This window comes from Rhinolophus hipposideros (assembly GCF_964194185.1).
Source record: "Rhinolophus hipposideros genome assembly, chromosome: 1".
NCBI classification, from domain to species: Eukaryota; Metazoa; Chordata; class Mammalia; order Chiroptera; family Rhinolophidae; genus Rhinolophus; species Rhinolophus hipposideros.
The window spans coordinates 14,981,123-15,004,757 of NC_138047.1; the positions used below are offsets into that span (position 1 = coordinate 14,981,123).

The following is a 23,635-nucleotide window of genomic DNA, read 5'->3' on the forward strand; positions in this document are numbered from 1 at the left end:
CCGGGCAAGGGCTCCCCGCGGGCGAGGGTCCGCCTGCAGGCGAGTCCTCCCGCGCAGGTAACGGGACGGGCCGGCTTCCCGCCACGGGGAGACCGCGCCAGCTCCCCAAATCCCGAAACTGGGGTCTTCAGTAAACCCGGGAGATCGCATCCTTTTCCACTGTGGTTCTCTGGTTTCATCCAGAGAAAAAGCGATCGTTGAAAGTTAACGCTAATCTAATCGTTCTGTCTTCAGAGTAATAATTGACACACAAACTCAAATCCAAACAAACGCTCACCACTTTTGGTGTTAACTTATTTATTCGGAGTGTAAATACTATTTTTTTTGTAAGACTTGAAAAAAGATCAAAATGGGATCAATGCACAGTTTATACTAACGATTCAAATAATTAGGCAGAATTTCCCTCTGAACTCTCACAAGTGTAAAAAAAATGAGTGTCAAAATTGATGAGTGGCATAAATCCAAAAGGAAAACCATTTTCTACTGAAAAGGACATCCAAGCTCGCACAAATGATGGTTCGGCCGACGGCAAGGCGTTCCTGGTCTTCTAGACCCGGGCAGATCGCTAAGTTCCCCGAGTTACAACTGAGTTGCTCTTTCTAGGCTTTTTGAAGCATCTTTAAGTTTCCCCACTAAGTCCTAAAAGACATATATAATGTCACGTTTTTTAGGATAAAATAGGAAAGAAATATCCAACTTTGAGAAAGATGCAAGAAAAAAGTCGGGAGACACTTTCTAAACAAATTTAAAATACACAAGGATATTAACCTTAGACAAACCATTATCCTTCAAAAGGTTTTCCTTTAAAATAGTTCAGCTTCAAATTGGTTACTTGCCCTCAGACTTGAAATATGATTTCTAACCAACTCTTCTTAACAGGAAGGAGTATCTAAATTTCTCAAGTTATCTAACAAAGATTATGCTGTATGCACATTTTCTGAAAGTTTAAAGTTAACTTAATAGTTACATTAAAACAACTCTGCAGGAGATTCCTTTTGGAAAATTCAATTTCATCAACATTTCAAGGAATAATCTTCATTTTTTTAAGTGGTAAGAAATAAATTCGTTCTCATGTCCACTAATCAGTATAGTTTTGAATTTCCCCTTACATTGGCAGTAGTCTTACATTGGCAATATAAACAGTTTTAGAATTTTATGTATACTTCCCCCTTTATCAAAAGTCATTTAAAACCACTGTTTAAAAATCCTGTTTTGAAAGTTTAATTCAATGTCTGAAAGCAAAGAAGACTTCTCAAAGCCACGCTCTTAATTTTGCTTTGTCCTTTTGAATCAAACCCATCACAAATAGAAGGTATTTACATTCAACCCTACACTTTAGAAATTTTAATTGGAGAGGACAGCAAATGTAGATCAATTCTCTATTAGTAACATCTTAATTTCAAAAGTGAAGCCTATATTAAAATACTGCTTTTGAAGTCCCCTGCCCATTAAATCCTTAACCAGCCTTCATTATCTACTGACAGATGGTTAAATCATTTTTCTTTTGAACTTTCCAAAAGCATAATTCTCAATTAAACATCTATTAAAAGATAGGCATATTCACAGACCCTAATACTGTACCTGCAATTGTTCCATGTTGCAACTAAAGCTAATTTCTGGGTGGGATTGGGAATCAGTGTTCTAGGGAAGAAAAAAAAAAGTTTATTTAAATCAGACCTAAAGTCCATTACACATTTAATTTTTAGACAGGGCTTAAATACCTGTACATGTATAAATACCTGTACATGTATAAATACCTCTATATTTAAGGTCACCAAATATGCAGGTCTGTACATCTTATGAAGTTGACTGGTCTAAAACAACACAACACATACATTTCAGTCTTTAACTCTATTTCTTTTAAGTCTCCTAAATACCCTTAGAGAACAAACAGTTAAACTTTACCTTTATCTGATATTCCAAACGCCACGAAACATCAATTATATGAGGGAGAGATCTTCCTATACTGAAAGATACAATGATAATTTTGTACTTAATATCTACAGAAAACTTTCAGTATTTTTCTTTACTAAAAATGGTGCCTACCCCCAACAAAATTTTCATCCATTCTGAATCTAAAACACTGTTAAACTTTATTTTCAAGTTCTGAATAATAAAAGAGCATTTTAAAAATCATCTCAATAAACTTTATCTTTAAAAACATTAGCTTAACTTCAATTGTTTCACTTGCCCTTTGGCCCCTTTTCTTTCGGTCAAGATCCCTATTTTTTGCCCTGTTTTGTTTCACACCAGCACTCTCCATTCATACCTGCAAGTGAAAAGTGGCTCAACTTGACACCTTGTAATAGTACCTACCTTCCCAGTAGGATTTCTAGAGAATTCTTATTATTCTGAGGGGTGAAAAAAAAAAAGAAAACACATCTTTGCAAACACAGTAGAAGAATAATAGTAATTGTTAATTTAAAAAATTTGAAGTAACCTGATATTCCGTGCAAAACAGTTCTATTCGCTCTCTATCAAATTTACAGTCTTCTAGATAAGTGCTAAAGGAAAAAAGAAGCCAACGTTTAGTTCCCATTAAAAAAACTGAAATTGGAATCATAAAAGTACTATTTGATAATAAATGGAATTTAAATAAATCCTGTACCTTAGAGTTGACTTGTCAGCTCTTTGCTTTCCTGCTTCCAATATGTAAGTTGCAGCTGCTGCATGACAATGTTTTAACACCAAAGGGTCGATATGTTTCAAGTCTGGGTGATCTAAAATAAATCAATTGCCAGTGATGCCTGTGATAATAAATTCTTTATAGTCAGGTTTCTTTTTAAAAAGGGTATTTTAATTTGGGTAAAAAACCCCTTTAACAAGATAATAAGGATTCCACTGTAAGGACTGGCAATTAAAAGTAAATGAGATGAGCAACAAGGTCAATGGCAAAACAATAGAGCACACATCAATAATTCTGCCGTTTTCTGGTCTCAATCATCTTCCTTTATTTTGCCTTAATATTTTTACTGTTTTTTAAAGAATTATAGTCCCAAAGAAAAAATTACTAACTATACTGTGGTTTCTAACACTGGATAGAGTAAATTCAGAGGAAAATAAGAAAATAAATATTTCACAGGGCACAAATTTAAGAATGAATACACATTCCTTAAAGATTGATTAATTTCAGGGTAAACAGCTCCATGGACATGACTACATCAAGGGAGGGGTGGGCATGAGTTCAGAATATTAAATCTAATTTTCAAAATATTTTCAGGTTTTGACACCCATCCTTTTTTTTTAGATTAACCCAGGTGGTGGTTACTATTTTCGTTTAAAGAACTTCCACTTTCATACCTTTTGTACAAGTGTTTAGTTCATGACACTACAGAAAAAAAAAACACAAGAATTTTAATTGTTAGGGTATTTATACTTAAAAAATTTATCTAAAAGCGATCCGTCTTAAAATATGCCTTCAATCCATGCAAACACTGCACTCCGCAATCACTGACCGCATCACTTAAAAAGAGACTCGCCCCCTGATAACTGGTGCGGAACAAAACACAATGTACCGTATTTTAACGTTCTAGGCGTGAAACCTATGCAAAACACATGGAACCAGAGTGTTGGAGTGGTCATAGGAACTTCAGGTATTCTCTAAACTGGAAAATGTCAACACTATTTAACCTAGTAATTAGTTTGGAAGCAGAGTGTTTAAAACCTTTGCTAGCCTAGCACTGAAAGCTTGAATTGCCAGGGTGCTCCCCCCAAGTGCAAGTGTCAAACAGCCTTTGCCTCAAACAAGGCTGGCAACCTTAGATGTTTAGGCCACAAACAAGGCTTAAACACGGGCTTTACAAAGGAACAAAGAGCCCGGTTGGGGATATCAGGCTAGGAACCTGTGGCTGGCTATGTGGGGACAAAACAATGCTCAGGGTCCGCTCTGGGTTCTGGCAGCCACATCCCCACACTCCGTCCGGAGCGAAGGGCAAAGCCCGGAGACTTCCTCTTCCCGGGGCTTTCCCCTCTCGCTGGGTCTCGCTGCTCTCCTCCGAGCGCCCCTCCACCCAGGCCGATCCACCTCAGAGCCGAGCGGCTTACCTAACACGGCCTCGTCCGCCTGGGCGTCCAGCAGGCTCTGGAAAGCCGCCCGGAGGAGAAGCGTGAAGGCGTTGGAGTCGAAGGAACCGGGGTCCGCTAGTAACTGGAAGCCTTTCTGCACGAACTCCGAGAGCTCCATTGTGAGCGCGCTGTGACCTTCGACACGCGCACCACGTGATACGCACCGCGCGCTCAGCTGATGCGGCCGCGCGCGCACGCGGCTCGGAGCAGCAACGCGGGCTGCCGGCCTCCCCGCCCCGGGCCTCCGCCGCCGACCGTCCTGTCGGCGCCCTCGCCCGTGCCCCGAGCCGCCCGCCGCCGATTCCTTCGCGTCAGCCGCAGGAGCTGCCGAGCCCGAGTGAGAGGGGCGGCCCCGGGCGCCTTGTGGACGCGCTCGGAGCTTCCTCTTCCCCTCGGTGCTCACCTAGGACTGTCACGGGCTGTGGGGGTTCCGCAGCCGCGTCCCCGGAGAGACCCCCTTAGAAGGTGGTGGATGGTGTCGGGATCACGGTCCCACCTCCGCCGAAAATACGCCTTCCCCGCCCACCGCTCAGCGCGGCAGCCTGCGGGAAGCTCCAACCTAAGGCAACTGGTTGTTTTTTAGTTTGTGGCGTTTCTTTTATGGAACAGCGTAACCGCCCGGCATGCCCTTTTGTGAGTGACACTGTAGACGTCCAGTTGTATAATTCTGGATAATTTTCCTTTTTTGTTGTTATTTCTGGGATACGGCCATTGATCCCTTCCTGCGTGTGTGTGTGTGTGTGTGTGTGTGTTTGTACACAAATAGTATAATACATATAGCGCGCTTGTATACGTAGTGAACCTCAGCAGTTGACGGAGTAATAAATTATACACGAAAATATTTCACAGAATTATTAAAATTTGGGTATGTCGCTGCAAATACCTTTCAAAAGCAAACTGATACAAATTTTGTTCTAATGTACTCAGTACATGTATGGGTCCAGTTTTAATTACTCAAAGACTCCTCAGGTATCAGAAGTTAGTTAAATAGGAATGGCAGGATTTTATTAGAAGTAAATTACTGTTTTGGATACCCATAACTTTAAAGATTTAAACAATGTATAAAGTTTAACTTCCCTTTTATAGTTCCGCGGAGTTGGAGAACAAGGTTCTTTAAAAACAAAAAAAAAACCTCAAAGCAAAGTAGATTATGCATTTTTGATCAAAATTAAAAGGAAAAGTCAAAAATGCAAGTTCTTTACGGGTGAATGGGAGGGATTAGGAACAAGAAAGGTGTTTTAGTCTTCAGGAGAGTTTATCTGAAACAGCCTCAACGTGAAAGACTCCTGGGCAAAATTTAGATGCTAATTTGAAAGAAATTGTTTCTAATCAATACACTCAATATTTAACTTTGCACCAATATATAGAGAGTATGTGATATCACAACAGGACGCAAGTGGAATAATTTAGCATCGGGAACAGACTTAGTAACTACTCAGTTCTTTGAAGGCTTTGAAAGGCATGTGAATTAGCTCCTCACTTCCGTGAGCGTGTAGGATAGGAGCAGTGGGATCTAAGAGTCTCCCTAGAGTGTTTATGAAACAAACACCTAGTCATCATGTTCATCTTTTCTTCCCATCTCATTTTCTTTCTAAACTTATTTCTCATCAGTAATAAAATGCCAGTGGACAAATTTCCACATATCTGATTTAAAAAGGGGGATATTTTACAGGGCAGAGTTATGTAAAAGTTAAACAATATTAACTCATTATGTTTATTACACATGTATTTTATGACCTTATAAATATATAACATTGATTGTTAATACTCTTAATAGAATTTGAGTCAATAATTGTAATCATACTCAATCTGGTGTTGAAAAAGAAAGCATTAATGCTTGAGCATAGATTTTAAACTGTTACTTTTAAAGAGAAAAGTAAATGCAATTAAATGGTGGTGAGTTTGTGGGCATGAAAGTTAGAAAATTAACAAGGATTGCTTCCATAATAGTTGTTATGTTCCTCTCTTGTACATATATAATTCCTTTTTCTTATAGGGCATTTGTCCTCTTCTGCCTAAATATATTTATGTGTTAGGCCCAAGTGATGGGTACTTTTCCATCTCGCACAAAATTTTAACCATAATGTTTTCTGATGCTAGAAAAACTGAATTTTTCTACTGTGGGTACATTTATTTCAATTCCCCTTGAAGTAGGCGCGGGATTAAGTACTTGTTTCAATGCAGACAGAATATGTGTGTCTTTGACAAGTAAGCCATTGAAATACATTGAAGTATGATCATTAAAATGGCATGATTATCCAGATGTAGACTCTCTTGGTTGCAGAGGCAAAAATCTATGTATTTTATATTAGTAGAAAAACCATGTATGAACTCATTTGAAAGTGTGGGGAAAAAAAAACTATTTAAAATGTTTGCTTTGATCACTGAAAACAGTATTGGAGCTCTCACTAGAATTTACAAATTTCTGCAGGCTAAAGCCAATAGACTAAATTTGGCTTCACAGAACTTTTAAAAATAACAATTATGTGCTGCTGAAAATAACAAAATACTTAAAAATCTTCCTGTTAATATATTTTTCCTTCTAACCTTCAAATATTAAGGTAGACAATGCTGATAAATTTGTTTTTGAGAATCTAGAAATTATTCAAACACTAGAAAGTATCATTTTAAACATTTTAGAGTATTTTAAAAATACATTGTATCCTTTAAACTGGTTAATGTTTTTAGAAACCCATTAATATTGGCTTCTGTATTGTGACTACTATGAAAATGTACTAGGGAATTTATAGGCTCTATGTGCTCAGCTTTTACCAAAGGCCTCATTGGGTTTCTTATTTTATGAAGTAAAATATTTTCTAGTATTATTTTTTAAATTTGTATATGTACTTTTGCTTTTGTGCAAAGAAAACTGAAGGAAAGTATTCCTTTAGATTGAAGAGTTTGTTGAACATCCATGGGGAGAAAGAAAAGCCAATATGCTTAAGTGCCCATGAGATATCCAGAAGTTTTAACTGGCATATAATCTACTGTTTCCCCGAAAATAAGACTGGGTCTTATATTAAGTTTTGCTTCAAAAGACACATTAGGGCTTATGTTCAGGGAATGTCCTCTTGAAAAAGTCTTGCTAGGACTTATTTTCTGGTTAGGTCTTAGTTTCGGGGAAGCACGGTGTGTGTTCTAGTGGGGTTCTATTTTATCACTGCCCATGGACTACCTGCTAATTTTCTAGAGAAAAGAAAGTTAAAAACATTTTTTAAATTACCTATACACAAGAAACCATCTTCTTTCTGCCCCTAACACTGATTCTTTGATGATTAGTGATATTAAAGCCTTCAGATGAATATTAATGAAAATAAATTTACCATTTGAAAGCTGTTTTAACCACAAACAGACAGTTGGGAGGAATACTTAACTGAGTTATACATGACATTTGAGAGTCTAAGCTAGAATTATTTCAGTGACGTTCATAAATCTATGTACATTCTTTTATTAAATATCTTAAATTGGTAAGGCAACGATTGGGACTTGGAATTTGAATGGAATTGGAATTACAGAATTCAATGGTTTCAAATTGAATCTTATATCACATATGTTGTCGAACAGACCATATTGAGTATTCAGAGGGGCAACAAAGCATTTATTTTCAAATTAAATTTATAATCCAATCCCTGATCATTTCTAAATAGTCGTTGATACAATAATTAATATAGGCAAATATAGCCTTTTTTCCCCTCACATAGTATATCCCATCTTGTATCTGTGGACTTTTAGATAAAGTTCATTTCCGTGGATTTAGTGCCTTAACGTGAAATACTGGTTACATTAAAGAAACAAACCACAGGAATGAAAATCAATGATGCGATGTTTTCTAAAACACTTAGAAAATTTATGCTATGGTTTTGCACGAGTGTTTTGGATTTTCATCCAAGAACTTTTATTCAAAACAGTTAGCTTATATAGTACAATTTCTATTTAAATAATATTTTCATAATTTAGTATCATTTAAAATTTTCATTTTTTAGAAAGTTGTATCAGGGAAACATCAAATATAAAACTTCAAAATGTGATACAACAATAAGCAAAATTAAATATTTTGAATCTAAGTTTTAACGGGTTAAATTGTCACACCACTTAGAAATTGAGTTTCTTAAAAAGATAAATCTCAAAACATTTCCTGAATTTAGGAAACTTTAAATTTTGTTAAATTTCTTAATTTTGTTAAATTAATTTTGTTAAATTTGACAAATAGGAAATTCTATACTCAAGATATTGTCAAAAAAGGAAAAATTAAATTTTTTAATTGAAATTTGGGAGCTATCGTCAAGTGTCATGCTATGATTCTGTTAGCTACATGGGTCAGAATAAGATGACTCTATCAACAAAAACTCATAGACACAGACAACAGTATAGTGGTTACCAAAGGGAAAGGGCCATGGGGTGGGAAGCAGGATAGGGTAAATGGGGTCAAATACATGGTGACAGAGGACATACGACTTTGGGTGGTGAACACACAATGCAACATACAGATGATGTGTTATAGAATTGTATACTTGAAACCTATATAATTTTATTAACCAATGCCACCCAATAAATTTAATTTAAAAAGATGACTCTGTATTATTAAAGATATGTACATAAGAATCAAATTATAATTTTTAATATAAAATCTTTGTATCTAACCAGTCTAGAGTTTTGAAAAGATTTTGTGCATATTAGAAAAGTCACATCTGCTCTTTAGGGCTTCCGTTAGGAAGTTTGATGCCTTATTTTGAAGCAAAGCACATGGGAATATCTGAGTCTTACAGACTAAAATTCTTAAGTCTTCAGATAGGAAGAAATGAGGAATTGATTTTTTAAAGAAAATTAAAATAAACAAATGCAATTTGACAAGGAATGAAGGAAAATGTTAATTTAAAGGCTAGGAAATTAGAATAAAGAAAACAATCATACACCGTATTACATTTAATGAGAATAAAACAAGTTGAATTATGTATCTTAGAATTTCTCTTTGTAGACAAATAAAAACTAACAATTTATCTTTAAATTCAATAAGTGATTTAAACGATTACAATTTTCTTTTTTGTATGGATTATAAAAAGCAAGTTTACTCCTTAAACATAATTTATATTTACTTCACCTGTTAAGTGATATGAAAATTAAGAGCTGACCAATTATCCAATAAATTCTGTCAAATAGACAATTTAGGTACTAAGCACATTTTCCCCTCAACAGCAGGTTGATGTTTTTTCTCTACATAAACTGTAAAGATTACCATTTGCCTTTCCCACCTCATGATCTGGTATTAGCCAGAATGACCCATGGCTTAGCTATAAGAGAGTGAAAGTGAAGCATGGACACATTGAAACAGGTTTACTTTGATGAATATATCCAATTAATTCTTTCATTTGTATACAGACTGTACTTTAAATTGTTAGCATATTTTGAGAGAGAGAGAGAGAATATTTTTTAAAACAAAGAGAAGTAGGGAGGAAAGATAGTTTTTCCCTTTATGAGGAGAATATCACAGAAAGCTTATTTACTGTTTATTTTCTCTGACACAATCCATTAGTTGGATTCTCTTAGCTACACTGAATTCAACTGAACCTTTTAATAATGCTCAAAATGGTCTGGAAGATCATCTGTCATGTCCCGAACCTAATCAGTTTCAAGATATCCTACATCTTGAGATTTAGATTACAACAAAAGAGAATATCTAACATTACCTTCCTTTTTTGGTTCTGATTTTGGAATCTCTATTCTAATACTGTATTTTCTCATACCTCGGAAATTGGAGTTTTGGTCACATCCATGAATTCCAGCAAAAAATGGAACAAATCGGTCTACTCCATGAAATATTATTGTTTAAAGCTAATAACTTTTAAAAGTTTGTATTTTGAGAGCATGCTTTTTACATGTTAAATTTTGAAATTTAATTAATATACAAATATTTATACTTACCTTGTTTAAAGGAGTATAATTTTTAAAATAAAAATGGAAATAAAAAATGAAAGGAGTATTCTATAGACTAACACTCAAGTACCAGTAATTTATACTTGCTTATCAAATGAAAGATTTGACAATCATTTAGCAAATGAATCATTTCAGAATGAAAGTTATGTGTATAAGAATGCATGATCTGAATTAAGTACATTACAAACACTGAAAACACTATACTAAGTGTGCTTTTAACTCATTTAAAGTAAGCATTTAAACTAAAATTAATGTTTTAAAAGAGCTTACCTGGCAAAGAAAGGCCTACGTAAGAGTGTTTTAATATTTTGAAATATGTATGATATTTTAAGTAATACTAGTTAACAATTTAACATATTAATTATGGCTGTTTTGAATCTGTTATTTTGAAAATAACATATTGTATCTCCCTTGTCAAATAAAACAGACTTGAAAAATTTTATGCAAAATTCAGTCTAAAAATACTGTTTAAAAACTTTAGTAGAATAATTGTGTTTAACTATCTCACTTGTATTTTTTGCATAGAAATAACTATTTGGAAAATACTTTAGTTAATATATAACTGAGTTTTACACCATGATAAGTGCTCAGAAAGTAATTTTATAGACTGTTGTGAAAACTAACACTTATGAAATAGATGAAACTTTTCTATTTCTCCCCCATAGACTCAGTTTTTTCTCCCTAAGCTTTTGTTTGATTGTTTTATTAAAATTAAAACATAAATACAGTTGTCCTAACTCAAATATTATTTTCAAAATCACATTTCTTTGTGTAAGCATTTTAATCTATATTTTATGGGAAGGGATTGGGTGCAAAATTTTAAAAATCTTTTTAATGTCATAAAATACCAAGAAAATACAGACAATTTCTGACTTATGATGGTTTGACTTACAATTTTTTGACTTTACAATAGTGTGAAAATGATATGCATTCAATAGATACCATAATTCAAAATTTGAATTTTTATCTTTTCCCGGGCTTGCGATATGCATGCAGTACGATACTCTCTTGTGATGCTAGGCATTATAAAACATGCTTTATGTTAGATGAGTTTTGCCAAACTGAAGGCTAATGTAAGTGTTCAGAGTACATTTAATGTAGGCTAGGCTAAACTATGATGTTTGGCAGGTTATGTGTATCAAATGCATTTTCAACTTACTATATTCTCAATTTTACTATAGGTTATCTGGCTGTAACACCATCGTAAGTCAGGGAGCATCTGTAATGACCAGCAACAGGGTCACAAGGAGAATTGTATTAATGTAGTTGATTTAGTTCATGTAATTAGTAACTTGGACCTAAGTTACTAGCATCTGGATAATTACTTAATTTTCCTTTTATTTTGCTCTAAAAGAAATAGTCCTGGATGATTTGGAGCAACAGTATTCTAAATCAAAATTAATCAGATATTGGCAACTTTTATTTGACTTGCAGTGCTCTATAAATCATACACCAAGAAATGAGAAATTCGATAAAGAAAAGGTGTAGATAGAAATACGTCGGCAAATGAGGCCTAGGAAAGCTCTGAACTTTCATGCTTTTCTTAATATTTGAAGGTGACAGAAAATTTTTAATGAGACCCAACAGCAATATATAGGTGAATAGTCGACAGAGGTTTAAGAAAATTCCTGTTTTTGTTAAAATAGCAACTTAATTAAAATACTTGAGAATTAAAATGAATCATTTTATAAGACCAATGTATCAGTAAAGGGACATATTTTAATAAATTTCTGCAGACAGTATGCATTCTTTTTTACAAAGAACTCTTTCTTTCAATAGTGTACACTGGAAATACTGATTTTTACATTTACCAATTACAATAGTAGGAAAACAACATTCTACTGTATGTGTTGTAGTTTTGAAATTTGCCTTACATTATTTTTGTAACAAGGTGGACGTGAATAAAAATCTTAAATACGGATGTTTGTGAACTATTTTAACCAATAATTAAAGTGTTTATAGGAACCTAAATGCAATTTCGAACTAATACTTTTAAAATTAATTTTATTTTCCTTTTATTCTGTGATCGATATTTGTCTGTTTGTAGAGACTATGACATTCCATGATGACTAATGTTCAAGGTGAGTCATAATAATAGTCTGTTATATTAAAATCAAGAGTGACTATAGGAAAGTAGTCATTTTGCAAGCAAACATCCTGTCAGGTAATGGCAGGCGGAGGAGGGTAAGCATATGTCATAAAGTAACAGACTTAAATCTTTAACTAAGTCTTGAGTATCTGACATAAACGGCATGAAGGCAAACTATTTGTGTTTGTCTTAAGCTTTTTCTCTTTGGTTAGATTTGAACATATTCTACATAATTTCTAGAATGGATTTTAAAAAAAAAACACCTTTGCATTGAAATGTCATCAGATCTCAGGCATAGTTTTATAGAAGCAAAAATTTTAAATGATTATTCCAGCTAAATATAATAACAGAAGAATAGATAATGCTACTTTGTGTATTGGAATAATATTGTACATTCTTTGAATGAAAATAATTATAATACTCCCTTTTTTCCCTTTAAGATAATCTGAACAATTGTTCAGATTTGTTTTTGGAAATATAAGAGTTTAAATGACAAATTTAAGGATTAGAGTTTGTTTTTAGTTTTAAATGGACCATCAATCTTTTGAATAACTTATTCAATTAGGATAACAAGATTTACTGAAAAAAAATATAAAAAGCCTTTTTTGAGGCTATTTATCCAGAGATGTATTCTATTGTTTCTAATAGGGAGATTTTCATAACTTTGCTTTAAAAGTTTATTTTTATCTTAACTGTAAGGATCACTATAAAGTCACATAAATAAGTTACAATGCCTTATTAAAGTATACGGAAGTTCATGGGATTTAAACCTTTATGGCTGTTATTTCTTTACTTTTTCACTTTGTTGTGCTTATTAAGAGTCCTTTTGTTAGACAAATTCCTGGTACATAATAGCCAAGAACATTTGTTTAATCAGTGAAGGTAGTATAGAACATGGAGTCAGAGGAAATGAAGCTCAAAACATTATCCCACCTACCTCTATGACTGGACTTATTTTCTCTAAGTGTCATTTTCTTCAAATGTACAATAGAAATAATGGCAACTCTTTCACATGGTTCTGGAAAAAACATTCAGAGCCTGTCCTTAGGATGTGCTCCATGCATGCAACTATAACCAAATGATGTTATTCTGTAATTGTGAATTTTGTTTTTACTGTCATAGGTTTTTTCATTCAAATTTACAGCTGTTGTGCACATGATATAACCATTGAGGACCCCAGGCACATAAGCCCCTCCTTAGAAAATTAAAAACCTTCTGGGCTGCCTAGCACTTCTTTACCTTCAGGGACTCTAAAGTGAATCTGACAGAGCTCTTTTAATAGCAACAGTCATAACAGGCCCTCAAAGACCTTGATGACAATAATTACCTCTTGATCCCCTTGGAATATCAGAATCCAGGCCAGTGTCCATTATGGTCAGCCTACCTGTAAACACCTCCCTCTTAAGTAGGCCTAGTGGGGCCATTCCCTCTCTTCCCACTGGTTCTAGTTTTTCTTGAATCATTTCCTTTGGTTAGCAGCTCTTTAGAAAGTTTCTGGAAGCAAAATCAAGACGCTTTCCAATGTTCCTGTGGAGCATCTGTTGTCTAATTTCAGGGAGTTACTCTAGTTAGAGTGATCCATAATTTGTGATCTTTTGACTCTGTTTGGAACATCTTCCATGAAAGCTACATGCTTCATAAAGCATTGAGAAGATTAAACAAATTTAAAACAATAAGAAAAAAAGAACTCTTCCCTACAATGGAATGGAGCACACACAATTTGGAAGGTGACAGTTTAAACTCTACGACTCCAAAATTTTGAACAAGTCAATGAGTTTTGGCAAATGTATGCAGTCATGTAACCACACCACATTGAAGATATAGAGCGTTGCCACATTCCAACAATTTTCCCTCTTCCCCTTTGCAATCATACTTGCCCCACTCCACATTCCAGGCAACCTCTGATCTACTTTCTCTCGCTAAACATTTTATGCTTTTTCATGCTATTTTTAATGATACTTTAAAGATTTTTCATTTTGTAATTGTTAATTGTGAGTATATAAAAATACAACTGATTTTGTATGTTGATCTTATATTCTATGATCTCGCTGAATCCATTTATTAGTTCTGGTAGCTTTTTTATAGACCTCATTTGGGAGTTTTCTGTGTAGACATTCATGTCTTCTGTAAATAGAGGTAGTTCTAGTTCTCCCTTCCCAATCTGTATATCTTTATTTTCGTACTGGCTAGGATCTCCAGTATGATGTTGAATAGGAATGGTGAAAGTGAACATCCTTTATCTTGTTTCTCATCTTCAGGCAAAGCGTTGGTCTTTTACTATTAACTATGATATTAGTTGTAGGTTTTTCATAGATATCTTTTCTTAGGTTGAGCAACATAGAAACATCTTTTATATGCTTAGTTTGCCGACAGTTTTTTTTTTTAAATCATGAACAGACGTAGAATTTTTCAAAGCTTATTTCTGTGCTACCGAGATGATCATAAAGGTTTCCTTCTTTACTCTGTTGATATGGTGAATTGCATTGATTGCTTTTTAAATTTTAAAACTAACTTCCCTTCATGGGAGGAAAGCCTATTTTGTCTTGATGTATTATACTTTTTATATGTTGGTAGATATGATTTACTAATATTTTGTTAAGGATATTTTAAATATGTTCATGGAGTATATCGGTCTGTAGTTCTCATGTCTTTGTCTCCCTTTGGTGTCAGGGTAATACTGATCTCCCTCCTCTTTTATTTTCTAGAAGAGTTTGTGTTGAATTAGTATTATTTTTTCCATAAATATTTAGTAGAATTCACCAAGGAATCCATATGGGCCTGCAGTTTTCTTTGTTTTAATGTCTTTAGCTATGAATTTATTTTTAAAGTGGGTATAGTCTATTCAGGTTATCTATTTTTTCTTTTTTCTTTCTTTTTTTAACCTGCTTTTTCTTGAGTAAACTGTCACTTGTGTTTTACTTTTCTTAACATTGTCTTTCAAAGAGCAAATGATTTTAAACTAGTTATAGTACTTAATGGAATAGCAAGTGGTTATAAGTTCTTTAGCAGCACAGAAACAGTGAAACATTAGTGTTTTAGGAAGGTGAGTGTAAATCAGACAGGATCAAAGAAGTAGACTGGAATTAAGGAGACGATCTAGCTGATGAGAGTCAGGGAAAGGTGGTAGTAGTGAAAATGAAGAAGAAAGTGAGCACTTGGAAATGACGTTACTAAAGAATTGACAGCATTTAGTAATGTCCAGAAGTAGGTAAAGATGGAGAGGGGCACTCAAGAATGAGCTGAAGATTCTCTCTACGGAGATGAGAAGAATGTCAATAGTGGAGACACAGATGACTTAATGGAAAAGGTAACCACTTTAGAGGTCAAGGTCATGCCTCATCTTGGGATATACTGAGTGTGAAATAAGTTGTTATGGAAATTGCAGAATAGTATTAGGAGATATTACAGTAGAAGAAACTCCTGAATTAGTGAGGTCAGGGTACCTCAGAAGGATTATAGAATCAGAGAGGGTTGCTATATAAAACATAGGATGCTCAGTTAAATTAGAATTTCTAATGAATAAGGCATTCATTATTTTTTATAAGTTTGTCCCAAATATTGCATTGGACATACTTATCTTAAAAAATTATTCATTGTTCATCTTAAACTCAAATTTAATTGGGCATCCTATATTTTTACTGCTAAATCTGGAAACCCTAGTGCCTGAGAACTTTGATTTCACCATGGACATGGATCTCAAGGACCTCAAAGGAAAGAGAGAGCATCAAAAAAGAGGATCACAAAATTTGGGGAGAGATCTAAAAATTCTAATCAGTATAGGCTGAAAACCAGGCTGTTGATGACTAAAGAGAACTCGTGTTATCCAAATCATATGTCAATTTCAAGTTTGTGGTCTTAAATATAAATGCTAACTGCATATGAGTTTTGCTCTCACTAACATTAAAAATCATTTTTAACCAAAGGAAATGACATACTAAACACAATATTAAAATATATTCAAGAAAATTAAGTGTAATTTCTTTTAAAAATAGCAAATCATAATGATAATCTTATTTAGAAAGGGTAATGCAAAAAATAGAAGGAAGTACCATAAAACTGACATTATAGGCTTTCAAGTAATTCGTTTTGTGTGATAAATCATAATATAGACTAATACTAAGTACCAAGAGCTAAACCTTAAGATATGCACCTTCATAACAACTCTTCCAGGCAAGTACTATTATTCCCTTTTCAGAAATGAAGAAACTGAGGCTAAGAGGGTTTTAGTCTCTTACTCGAGGTAACATAATTTGGTAGCTTTATGCTGTGTTTAGCTAAGTTGGAATTATGCTTCCCCAAATTCCCTGACTTGTATAGTTTCCATTTAAAGTTGGCCACAAGAGAAATCTGTGCAAGATTGGGAATTTAGAAGTTAGGCAGCAGCCATGACACTCAAAGCATGCTGTTGCTGATCTCCTGGCTCACCACCGTGTTGGCTTCAGGCAGTGGTTCCCTTAGTTCCTGTAATCTCCTCCTTTAGGGACTCGCAAGGCGGGGCCAGGGTAGACATAGTGAGCGACAGTATAAAGCCAACGCACTGTTGCCGCAAGTAGGTATACTTGCCTTCCACCACTTCATATCTAGCTTTTCTTACCCACAGCCTGCCCTGCCAGTCTGCAGTGATGGCAAGCCCACCAGCAGAGAAATCAGCCTTCCACAGAGCTCTTCAGAGGCTCCCAGTCATATTCTCAGGTTAGCAACTTTATCTAATACTCCAATTATTGTCTTCTTTACATAGCTCTCCTACCACAATTGTGTATGTTCTATCATGTTTCCCCGAAAATAAGACCGGGTCTTATATTAATTTTTGCTCCAAAACATGCATTAGGGCTTATGTTCAGGGGATGTCATCCTGAAAAATCATGCTAGGGCTTATTTTCTGGTTAGGTCTTATTTTGGGGGAAACATGGTAATCCCTATAATGAATCTCAAGCCCAGCTCTGTCTGGCTCCTGGGTTCATATCAGTCTTCCTCTCACATTGAAAAATATCAATTAAGATTTTTGTTGGGATGATACTCATTATCAAGCATGGCTTATTGTTAGAGATAGTATGATTGCTTACTGGTTATCTTGCTGAAATACATACGTTTCATAGCAATTTGAACCCCTTTTATGTTTCCTAATACATTCGATTTTCAATTACAGTCATTGTGTATACATTATCTTTAGTACTATAAGTACTGGTCTTTGGATTAAGTTATCCAAAGACCAAACAAAACTTTCTAATTTATTCTTCCAAAGTTTCTGCTACCATATTTTGCAAATTGATGGTACTCAATAAATATTTGTAACTTCTAATATGAGTAGCTTAGTTCTTCAGATACATGTTAAATCAGAATATAAACTTACAATTGAGAATTCTAGGTATATGTTATAATGTGTGGAAGAGATGTTGCAGTTAAGTTGAGATGTGTAGAAAGATGAATAATTTTAAATAGGAACTGGATTACTGTCCAAAGGATTGGAATGTTCTTGTTACAGGTTGAAGCTAAACTTCAATGAAAAGCAGAATGAAAGGCAGAATCCTGCCCTCACTTGAACACTGTGGGCTCATCTAGAGACTTTTGTTACATGCTACTGAAAATATATCTGTCCTATTACAGACAGAGTAGTGATTCCAATTAGTGCAACTAAGTAGTTTCTTCATCCTTAGAAACAGGACTAATTTATTCAGAAAAGGATTTTTTAAAAAGATACTAGGTTACTCTCAGAATCCCTGGGAGGATCAGAGAACAAAGCTTTTGAGTGGTGAAACCAGCTCCCTGGGAAAAAAAAAAAAGTGCTTTCTTAATCTATATTTACAATTAATATGTATTTACAATCAATAATTATAGACATGACACACTTTTAAGTGTAATCTGTATTATTAACATTTTACCATCACTTAAACTCTAGACAATCAACAAAATAATAAATCAAGCCCTGATTTGTGGTGTTTGCCAATTTCTGTGGTGTAAATACTCCCATCATAGCTGATTTCAAGATCTCTCAATGTGATGTCACTGGACATGAAATTGGGAATACATGTACCATACATATACAATAGAGGTAAATATCTTTAAGTCCATAGATAGCAATAAAAAATTAGGAAGTGATAAGTTTTGAGTATCTATTAACTTTGTTTGAAATAAAAAATTTTAATTGTAAGTTTATATAATTTAATACATTTAATGAATGGCTCACAAAATTCCTGAAAATTTAGCAATTGCCTTTTATAAGCTGGTACAGCTGGCTCTAGTACACCACTGCTTTGAGGCCACCCAGCCACGAAACAGCACCCCAAATCTTTGCATTGCTTTGAATTTGTAGATGCCTCTGATTGACAGCTTTCACTTATGTGCGAGGAATCTGAAAAAAAAGAGAAGTATTTCACATTTTCAGCTTAGTATGAGAGATTCTCCAAATACAGAAAAAGAGTTCAGCTATTGGGTGGCAAGAATAATAACAGGCATCTACCCAGTTCTACCTTTCACCCCTTTGACTGCCTAATATCAACATACAGTCTTCTCCCCATATTTAAATTTCCAAAAATGGAAGGAAGAAAGAAAAAAAAAAGGAAGAAAGGAAGGAGGGAGAGAGAGAAGATTTTGAAAGGAAAGAAATGATTCTAACTGACATGATGAGTAAGTAAGTCCCAGTTCAATGGAAAATATGTTCACCTCCTTCCCCAAGTGGTCAACTCAAAGTCTCATTAACTGCATCCAGTCCCAACTCAGGACCTCAGGATGATGTGCATTCCTCTTCCAGTTTCATCACTTGCCCATCTCAATATTCTGTAACCTGTAGACTAAGTTGTAAAGTTAATCATTAGATTAATTTATTGCTTATATAAAATAGTGGGGAAAAGAGACTTGGGAAGAAAATGGAACTTAGTTAAAATGCATAGATAATATACCTTACTTAGGAAAGAAGACAATAGCCTTTACTTATATCATGAATTACCAGGCCAGGGTAAATGTTATGATTTTCCTCCTCTACCACATGTTCCAATGTTCCCTTTGCCTTTCGCTGGTTGGGATTCTTAACCCAAAGAGATAACTCAAACCAACATTCCTGAAAGATCTGAGCCCTTAATGGTTTTGCATGTATAGGGTTTTTACAATTTTCACCATTGCATGATCTATCTTCAAGAATCATTGCATACTCTTCCCTTCCCTTTTATCTAGTGACAACCTTATGTTTTCTTAGTAGTAAGTAGTATTCACCCTCAAAGACAATGTTATATTTTATTGAACTGCTATTCCCTGACATGAGAAGGCTGAATTGGCCTTGTAACATTCTCAGCTTAATTCAAAGGAACCAAAGGTTTACCTCTAATGAAAGCAATCACTCCTTGCGTACTAAGACCTCTATGTGCCATAGCCCAGTGTCATGGTCAGAAAGCAAATTTTTTGCAGGTGGGTCATTACGTTCCAATCTTACTTATATCTTTTGGTTCCCAAATCCATTCTAGTTGTTGGAGAACTACTGGTTAAGAACGATTGGTTAATAACATTTATTGCACTTCGTAAGAGAGCACACCTCTATATCAAGGATATATATTATTAAGTCTTCAACAGAATATTCCACTATTCTGTAATGCCAGTTTCTTCTGAGTGATGTATACATGATAACTAAACCCTATGGATATTAGCTCTCTGTCTTATTTCTTCTCCTATAAAGGGAATTTAATTTTTGATAATATACTGCCTTTTAAAAACATTTATCAACTTTACTGACTATACAGGTGAGATAAACAGAGATGTGAAAGGAATCATTATCCTTGCATTTGTTAGGTTTTTTATGATGACCATTATTTCTGTGATCCCTAAGGGAGAGGGTTTTGCTTTTTGGTGACTTGTTGGTATAGTGGGGTACACAGGAGATGCTACAAGGGCTCAGAATGTGGCCTTTCCTGCCATAATAGCTCTTGCTCTTGCTATGATAACGGGTCATTGTGGAGATTCTTCTGGCTTTTTAGTTCATCTATTCTTTTATACTCTTTGCAACAGAGGAACTAAACACAGTATGCACTCAGGGTCCTACCAGGCCTATGTGAGTAAAATTGAGATCAAAAACTTTGTTTCTCATTTTTATTTATTCAATAAATACTTATTAAGTATCAAACATATGGAAGGCATTGTTCTAACTACTTAGGATAAAACAAGGAAAAAAACAGACAAAAATCCCTACCCTAATGGAGCTTATTATTCTAAAAGAAAGGAATAGACAATAAACTAACTAAATAAATAATATGGTCGATTAGAAAGCAACAATTCTTTTGATGTATTGTTGTTATTTCTCTTGTATTTTGTTATGGTCAATAACAAAATAAGTCAAGGAAGGGGGATAGGAAGTTCTAAATGGGGAGGTGTTTGCATTTTTATATAGAGTGCTCAGGGAAGGCCTTAGTTGAGCTAAGATTAAAGCAAGCAAAGGAATGATCTCATTCTGTCCTGTAAACCACAGCTTAATTCAGGAATTAATAATCCCATAATCATCAAGGCATTTGCCTTGACAGTGTACACTTACCCTGATCAATGACTTGCAGGTGCCTTTGGAAAAGTCCAGGAGGAAGGTTCACAGTACGTACGTGTGTTGTTCTTGCGTTCTTCCTCCAAGAACCACAGCCTCCCCTACAAGGCAGGGACTCTGGGACACTGAACGGACTCAGCTACAGGAACTGGGTGAGTAGCTCTGAATTTCCACCATCAACCTCATAGCAAATCTATTCACCAGATTTAGGCATTTTTGGTTATTTAGGTCAAAGAGAACCTCAATGGGCTGACCATCTACTTTGGTTTTAGGGACTGAATACTCAAATAGCTGCTAACGAAGATCCGTGGAGGCTCACTCTGTTTGCCACTCCCATTAGGCCACCACAAACACCTAACCTGGTGATACGACCCTGGGACCTTGGTATTCCCACTGTGAGTTCACTAGGGAATGAAATCAGGAGTCCATTTCTCCCAGCACAGCCCCAGGTTACATAGAAACACCAGTATGATATGCGTTCATTTGTTTTCCAATGTTGGCACTCCCCTCACCAAGAAATATCTTCTGGACCCTGTAAGGGAATGCTGGAACAGCCTCTGGATCATCAATCCACTTCAACATGTTTATTTCCCTTCTTCTTGGATTCCTTCCTTGACATTCTATCAAGGAATTTTCTCAACTTTGTTTAGCTAAGTTTCCGTCAACCAACTGAACAAACCATTAGAACCAGTCCCAGCTGCTTGAGTCAGCACACTTAATAAATACAGCTTGACCTAAAATTTTGTTCCATTGTCTTTGGCCTAAACCCCTTAGAATCCATTTCCAAAGTTTACCAATATAAATTAGTCAATTCTACAATTCTTTTGGTGTATTGTTGATATTTCTCTTATTGAATTTTGTTATAGCTTATCGCCACTAAGGCATGCTAGGATGTATATATGTAACTATATACTATATATATATTTATATAAAAATATATATATTCCATAACCTGCATATTTAGTTACTTATGTATATATTTGTAGTTATATTTTATGTAGTTATATGAGGTTTGACAATTAAGTTTGCAAACTTGTTGCAACGATGTTGCTAACCTTTTTTGATGTCAGAGGGATTATTCATTATGACTTTGTACCAACTGGAAAAACAGTTAACCAAGTTTACTATTGGAAGTGCTGAAAAAGCTGCGTGAAAAACTTAGATGACCTGAACTTTTCGCCAACAACTCATGGCTCTTGCAGCACGACAATGCACCAGCTCACATGGCACTGTCTGTGAGGGAGTTTTCAGTCAGTAAACAAATAAGTATTGGAACACCCTCCCTACTAACCTGATATGGCCCCCAATGACTTCTTTCTTTACCCAAAGATAAAGGAAATATTGAAAGGCAGACATTTTGATAACATTGAGGACATCAAGGGTAATACGACGACAGCTCTGATGGTTATTCCAGAAAAAGAGTTCCAAAATTGCTTTGAAGGGTGGACTAGGCGTTGGTGTTGGTGCATAGCTTCCCAAGGGGAGTACTTGGAAGGTGACCATGGTGATATTCAGCAATGAAGTATGTAGTATTTTTTCTATAGGATGAGTTCGTGAACTTAATGGTCTGATCGTTTGTGTGTGTGTGTGTGTGTGTGTGTGTGTGTGTGTGTGTGTGTGTTTGACTATATAAGTAGCTATACAGGCAGATAAAATCAATGAGGGGAGGAGGAGGTAAGGTATGAGGAAAACATTTCTCATCAGTATAGGTCTTTACAGAGTCTTCAGGCAAGGAAAGAACAGTCTTATCAGCTTCAGTTGGCAAGGGAAATTCAATGGGAATTGGAGGTTCAGTCTATTGAATTAGTCTAATCCTCCCATATGTCGGTACTTCAATCTTCAAGGTCCTACACTTTCTCATTCAGTGCCTCAACTTGAACATGAGGAATCTGGTGAGGCTGGCACTTGAACTGATACTGTAATCAGATAACTCACAAGATCTAAGTTGATGTTTGATTTTCAGTAATCTCAGCATCTGTTTTGGAGTCCATCAGCCCTGCTGCAAAACAGGTAAGATATCTTTTAAGAACAATCATAGGGAGCCTCAGCCTGCACGCCACCATCGCAGTCATGCTGGCCGCGCTCTCCGCCACTGCGTCGTAGCCGCAGCCGCAGCCGCAGCCGCAGCCGCCCGGGCCAGCCCCAGAGGCCTCCCACTGCCCGCTCTGGCCCCCAGCTCCACCGCCGCGCTCCAGTCAGTTCGCTGCTACTCCCATGGGTCACAGGAGACAGATGAGGAGTTTGGTGCTCGCTGGGTAACATACTTCAACAAACCAGATATTGATGCCGGGGAATTGCGTAAAGGGATGAACACACTTGTTGACTACGATCTGGTTCCAGAACCCAAAATCATTGGTGCTGCTTTGCGGGCATGCAGACGGTTAAATGATTTTGCTAGTGCTGTTCGCATCCTAGAGGTTGTTAAGGACAAAGCAGGACCTCATAAGGAAATCTACCCTTATGTCATCCAGGAACTTAGACCAACTTTAAATGAACTGGGAATCTCCACTCCAGAAGAACTGGGCCTTGACAAAGTGTAAACCCTATGGCTGGGCTTTCCAAGGATTTACTGATAATGCTACTTGATGTAAAATATCACCTGGAAATACTGATGATAACATATTACCTTATTTGAACAAGTTTTCCTTTATTGAGTACCAAACCATGTAATGGTAACTTGGACTTTAATAAAAAGGAAATGAGTTTGAACTGAAAAAAAAAAAAAAAAGAACAATCATGGGAAGTCCCTAGTTTTAGACTTTGACATAAGCTGAGAGCCTAGAACATTGAGTCTGACCATTGTCTTTCTTTAAGCTCTCCAATATCATTAGAAGCACCTACACTACCCTGTAGTCCTTGAATTCTTCATGCCTTTCATACTCTTTCTTAGGAATAGCCCTTGGGTCCCTCAATGCCTTTTATTAAATAGCACTTCATGCCAGGTGACCATGGTTAACTGTGCCATGTAATACCAAAATCCTATCCTTCAATACTAGTTAGATTTTTACTTCCTTCAGTCCCAACGGGGACAGATA

General features: G+C 35.5%; 3 protein-coding genes across 6 annotated transcripts; 2 read left to right on the forward strand and 1 right to left on the reverse strand.

Annotated features, from left to right (window-relative positions):
- Positions 1-260: 260 nt before the first annotated feature.
- Positions 261-4,252, reverse strand: COMMD3 (COMM domain containing 3). Of its 4 annotated transcripts, none has more exons than XM_081061916.1 (8): positions 4,045-4,252; positions 2,609-2,720; positions 2,441-2,504; positions 2,317-2,351; positions 1,906-1,966; positions 1,758-1,814; positions 1,582-1,641; positions 261-639 (listed from the first exon to the last, which is right to left on the reverse strand). In XM_081061916.1, the coding sequence occupies exons 1-8, from the start codon at positions 4,181-4,183 to the stop codon at positions 580-582; spliced, it is 588 nt and encodes a 195-aa protein (XP_080918042.1). In that variant the 5' UTR covers positions 4,184-4,252; the 3' UTR covers positions 261-579. The 4 variants fall into 4 exon arrangements, with proteins under 4 accessions (XP_080918042.1, XP_080918041.1, XP_080918043.1 ...); XM_081061915.1 differs by having other exon boundaries at positions 1,740-1,814; positions 4,045-4,237; XM_081061917.1 differs by lacking the exons at positions 2,317-2,351; positions 2,441-2,504 and having other exon boundaries at positions 1,740-1,814; positions 4,045-4,238.
- On the forward strand, positions 4,244-23,312 carry LOC308498963 (uncharacterized protein; the record flags this gene model as incomplete). Its single annotated transcript, XM_081051751.1, has 4 exons — positions 4,244-4,698; positions 16,686-16,777; positions 20,617-20,752; positions 22,445-23,312. The coding sequence occupies one exon, from the start codon at positions 4,244-4,246 to the stop codon at positions 4,646-4,648; it is 405 nt and encodes a 134-aa protein (XP_080907877.1). The 3' UTR covers positions 4,649-4,698; positions 16,686-16,777; positions 20,617-20,752; positions 22,445-23,312.
- LOC308498974 (cytochrome c oxidase subunit 5A, mitochondrial-like) lies at positions 15,221-23,241 on the forward strand (the record flags this gene model as incomplete). The annotated part of the gene is made up of 3 exons (XM_081051754.1): positions 15,221-15,232; positions 16,566-16,777; positions 22,564-23,241. The coding sequence occupies 3 exons, from the start codon at positions 15,221-15,223 to the stop codon at positions 23,138-23,140; spliced, it is 801 nt and encodes a 266-aa protein (XP_080907880.1). The 3' UTR covers positions 23,141-23,241.
- Positions 23,313-23,635: the final 323 nt, after the last annotated feature.

Excerpts from the sequence above, each read along its gene's own strand:
- COMMD3 (XM_081061915.1), bottom strand. The coding sequence starts at position 4,183 with ATGGAGCTCTCGGAGTTCGTGCAGAAAGGCTTCCAGTTACTAGCGGAC. Across the intron at positions 1,967-2,316 it reads CTAGAAATCCTACTGGGAAG|TATAGGAAGATCTCTCCCTC; the intron begins GTAGGTACTATT and ends TGTATCTTTCAG. Across the intron at positions 1,642-1,739 it reads AGGTATTTATACATGTACAG|AACACTGATTCCCAATCCCA; the intron begins GTATTTATACAT and ends TTTCTTCCCTAG.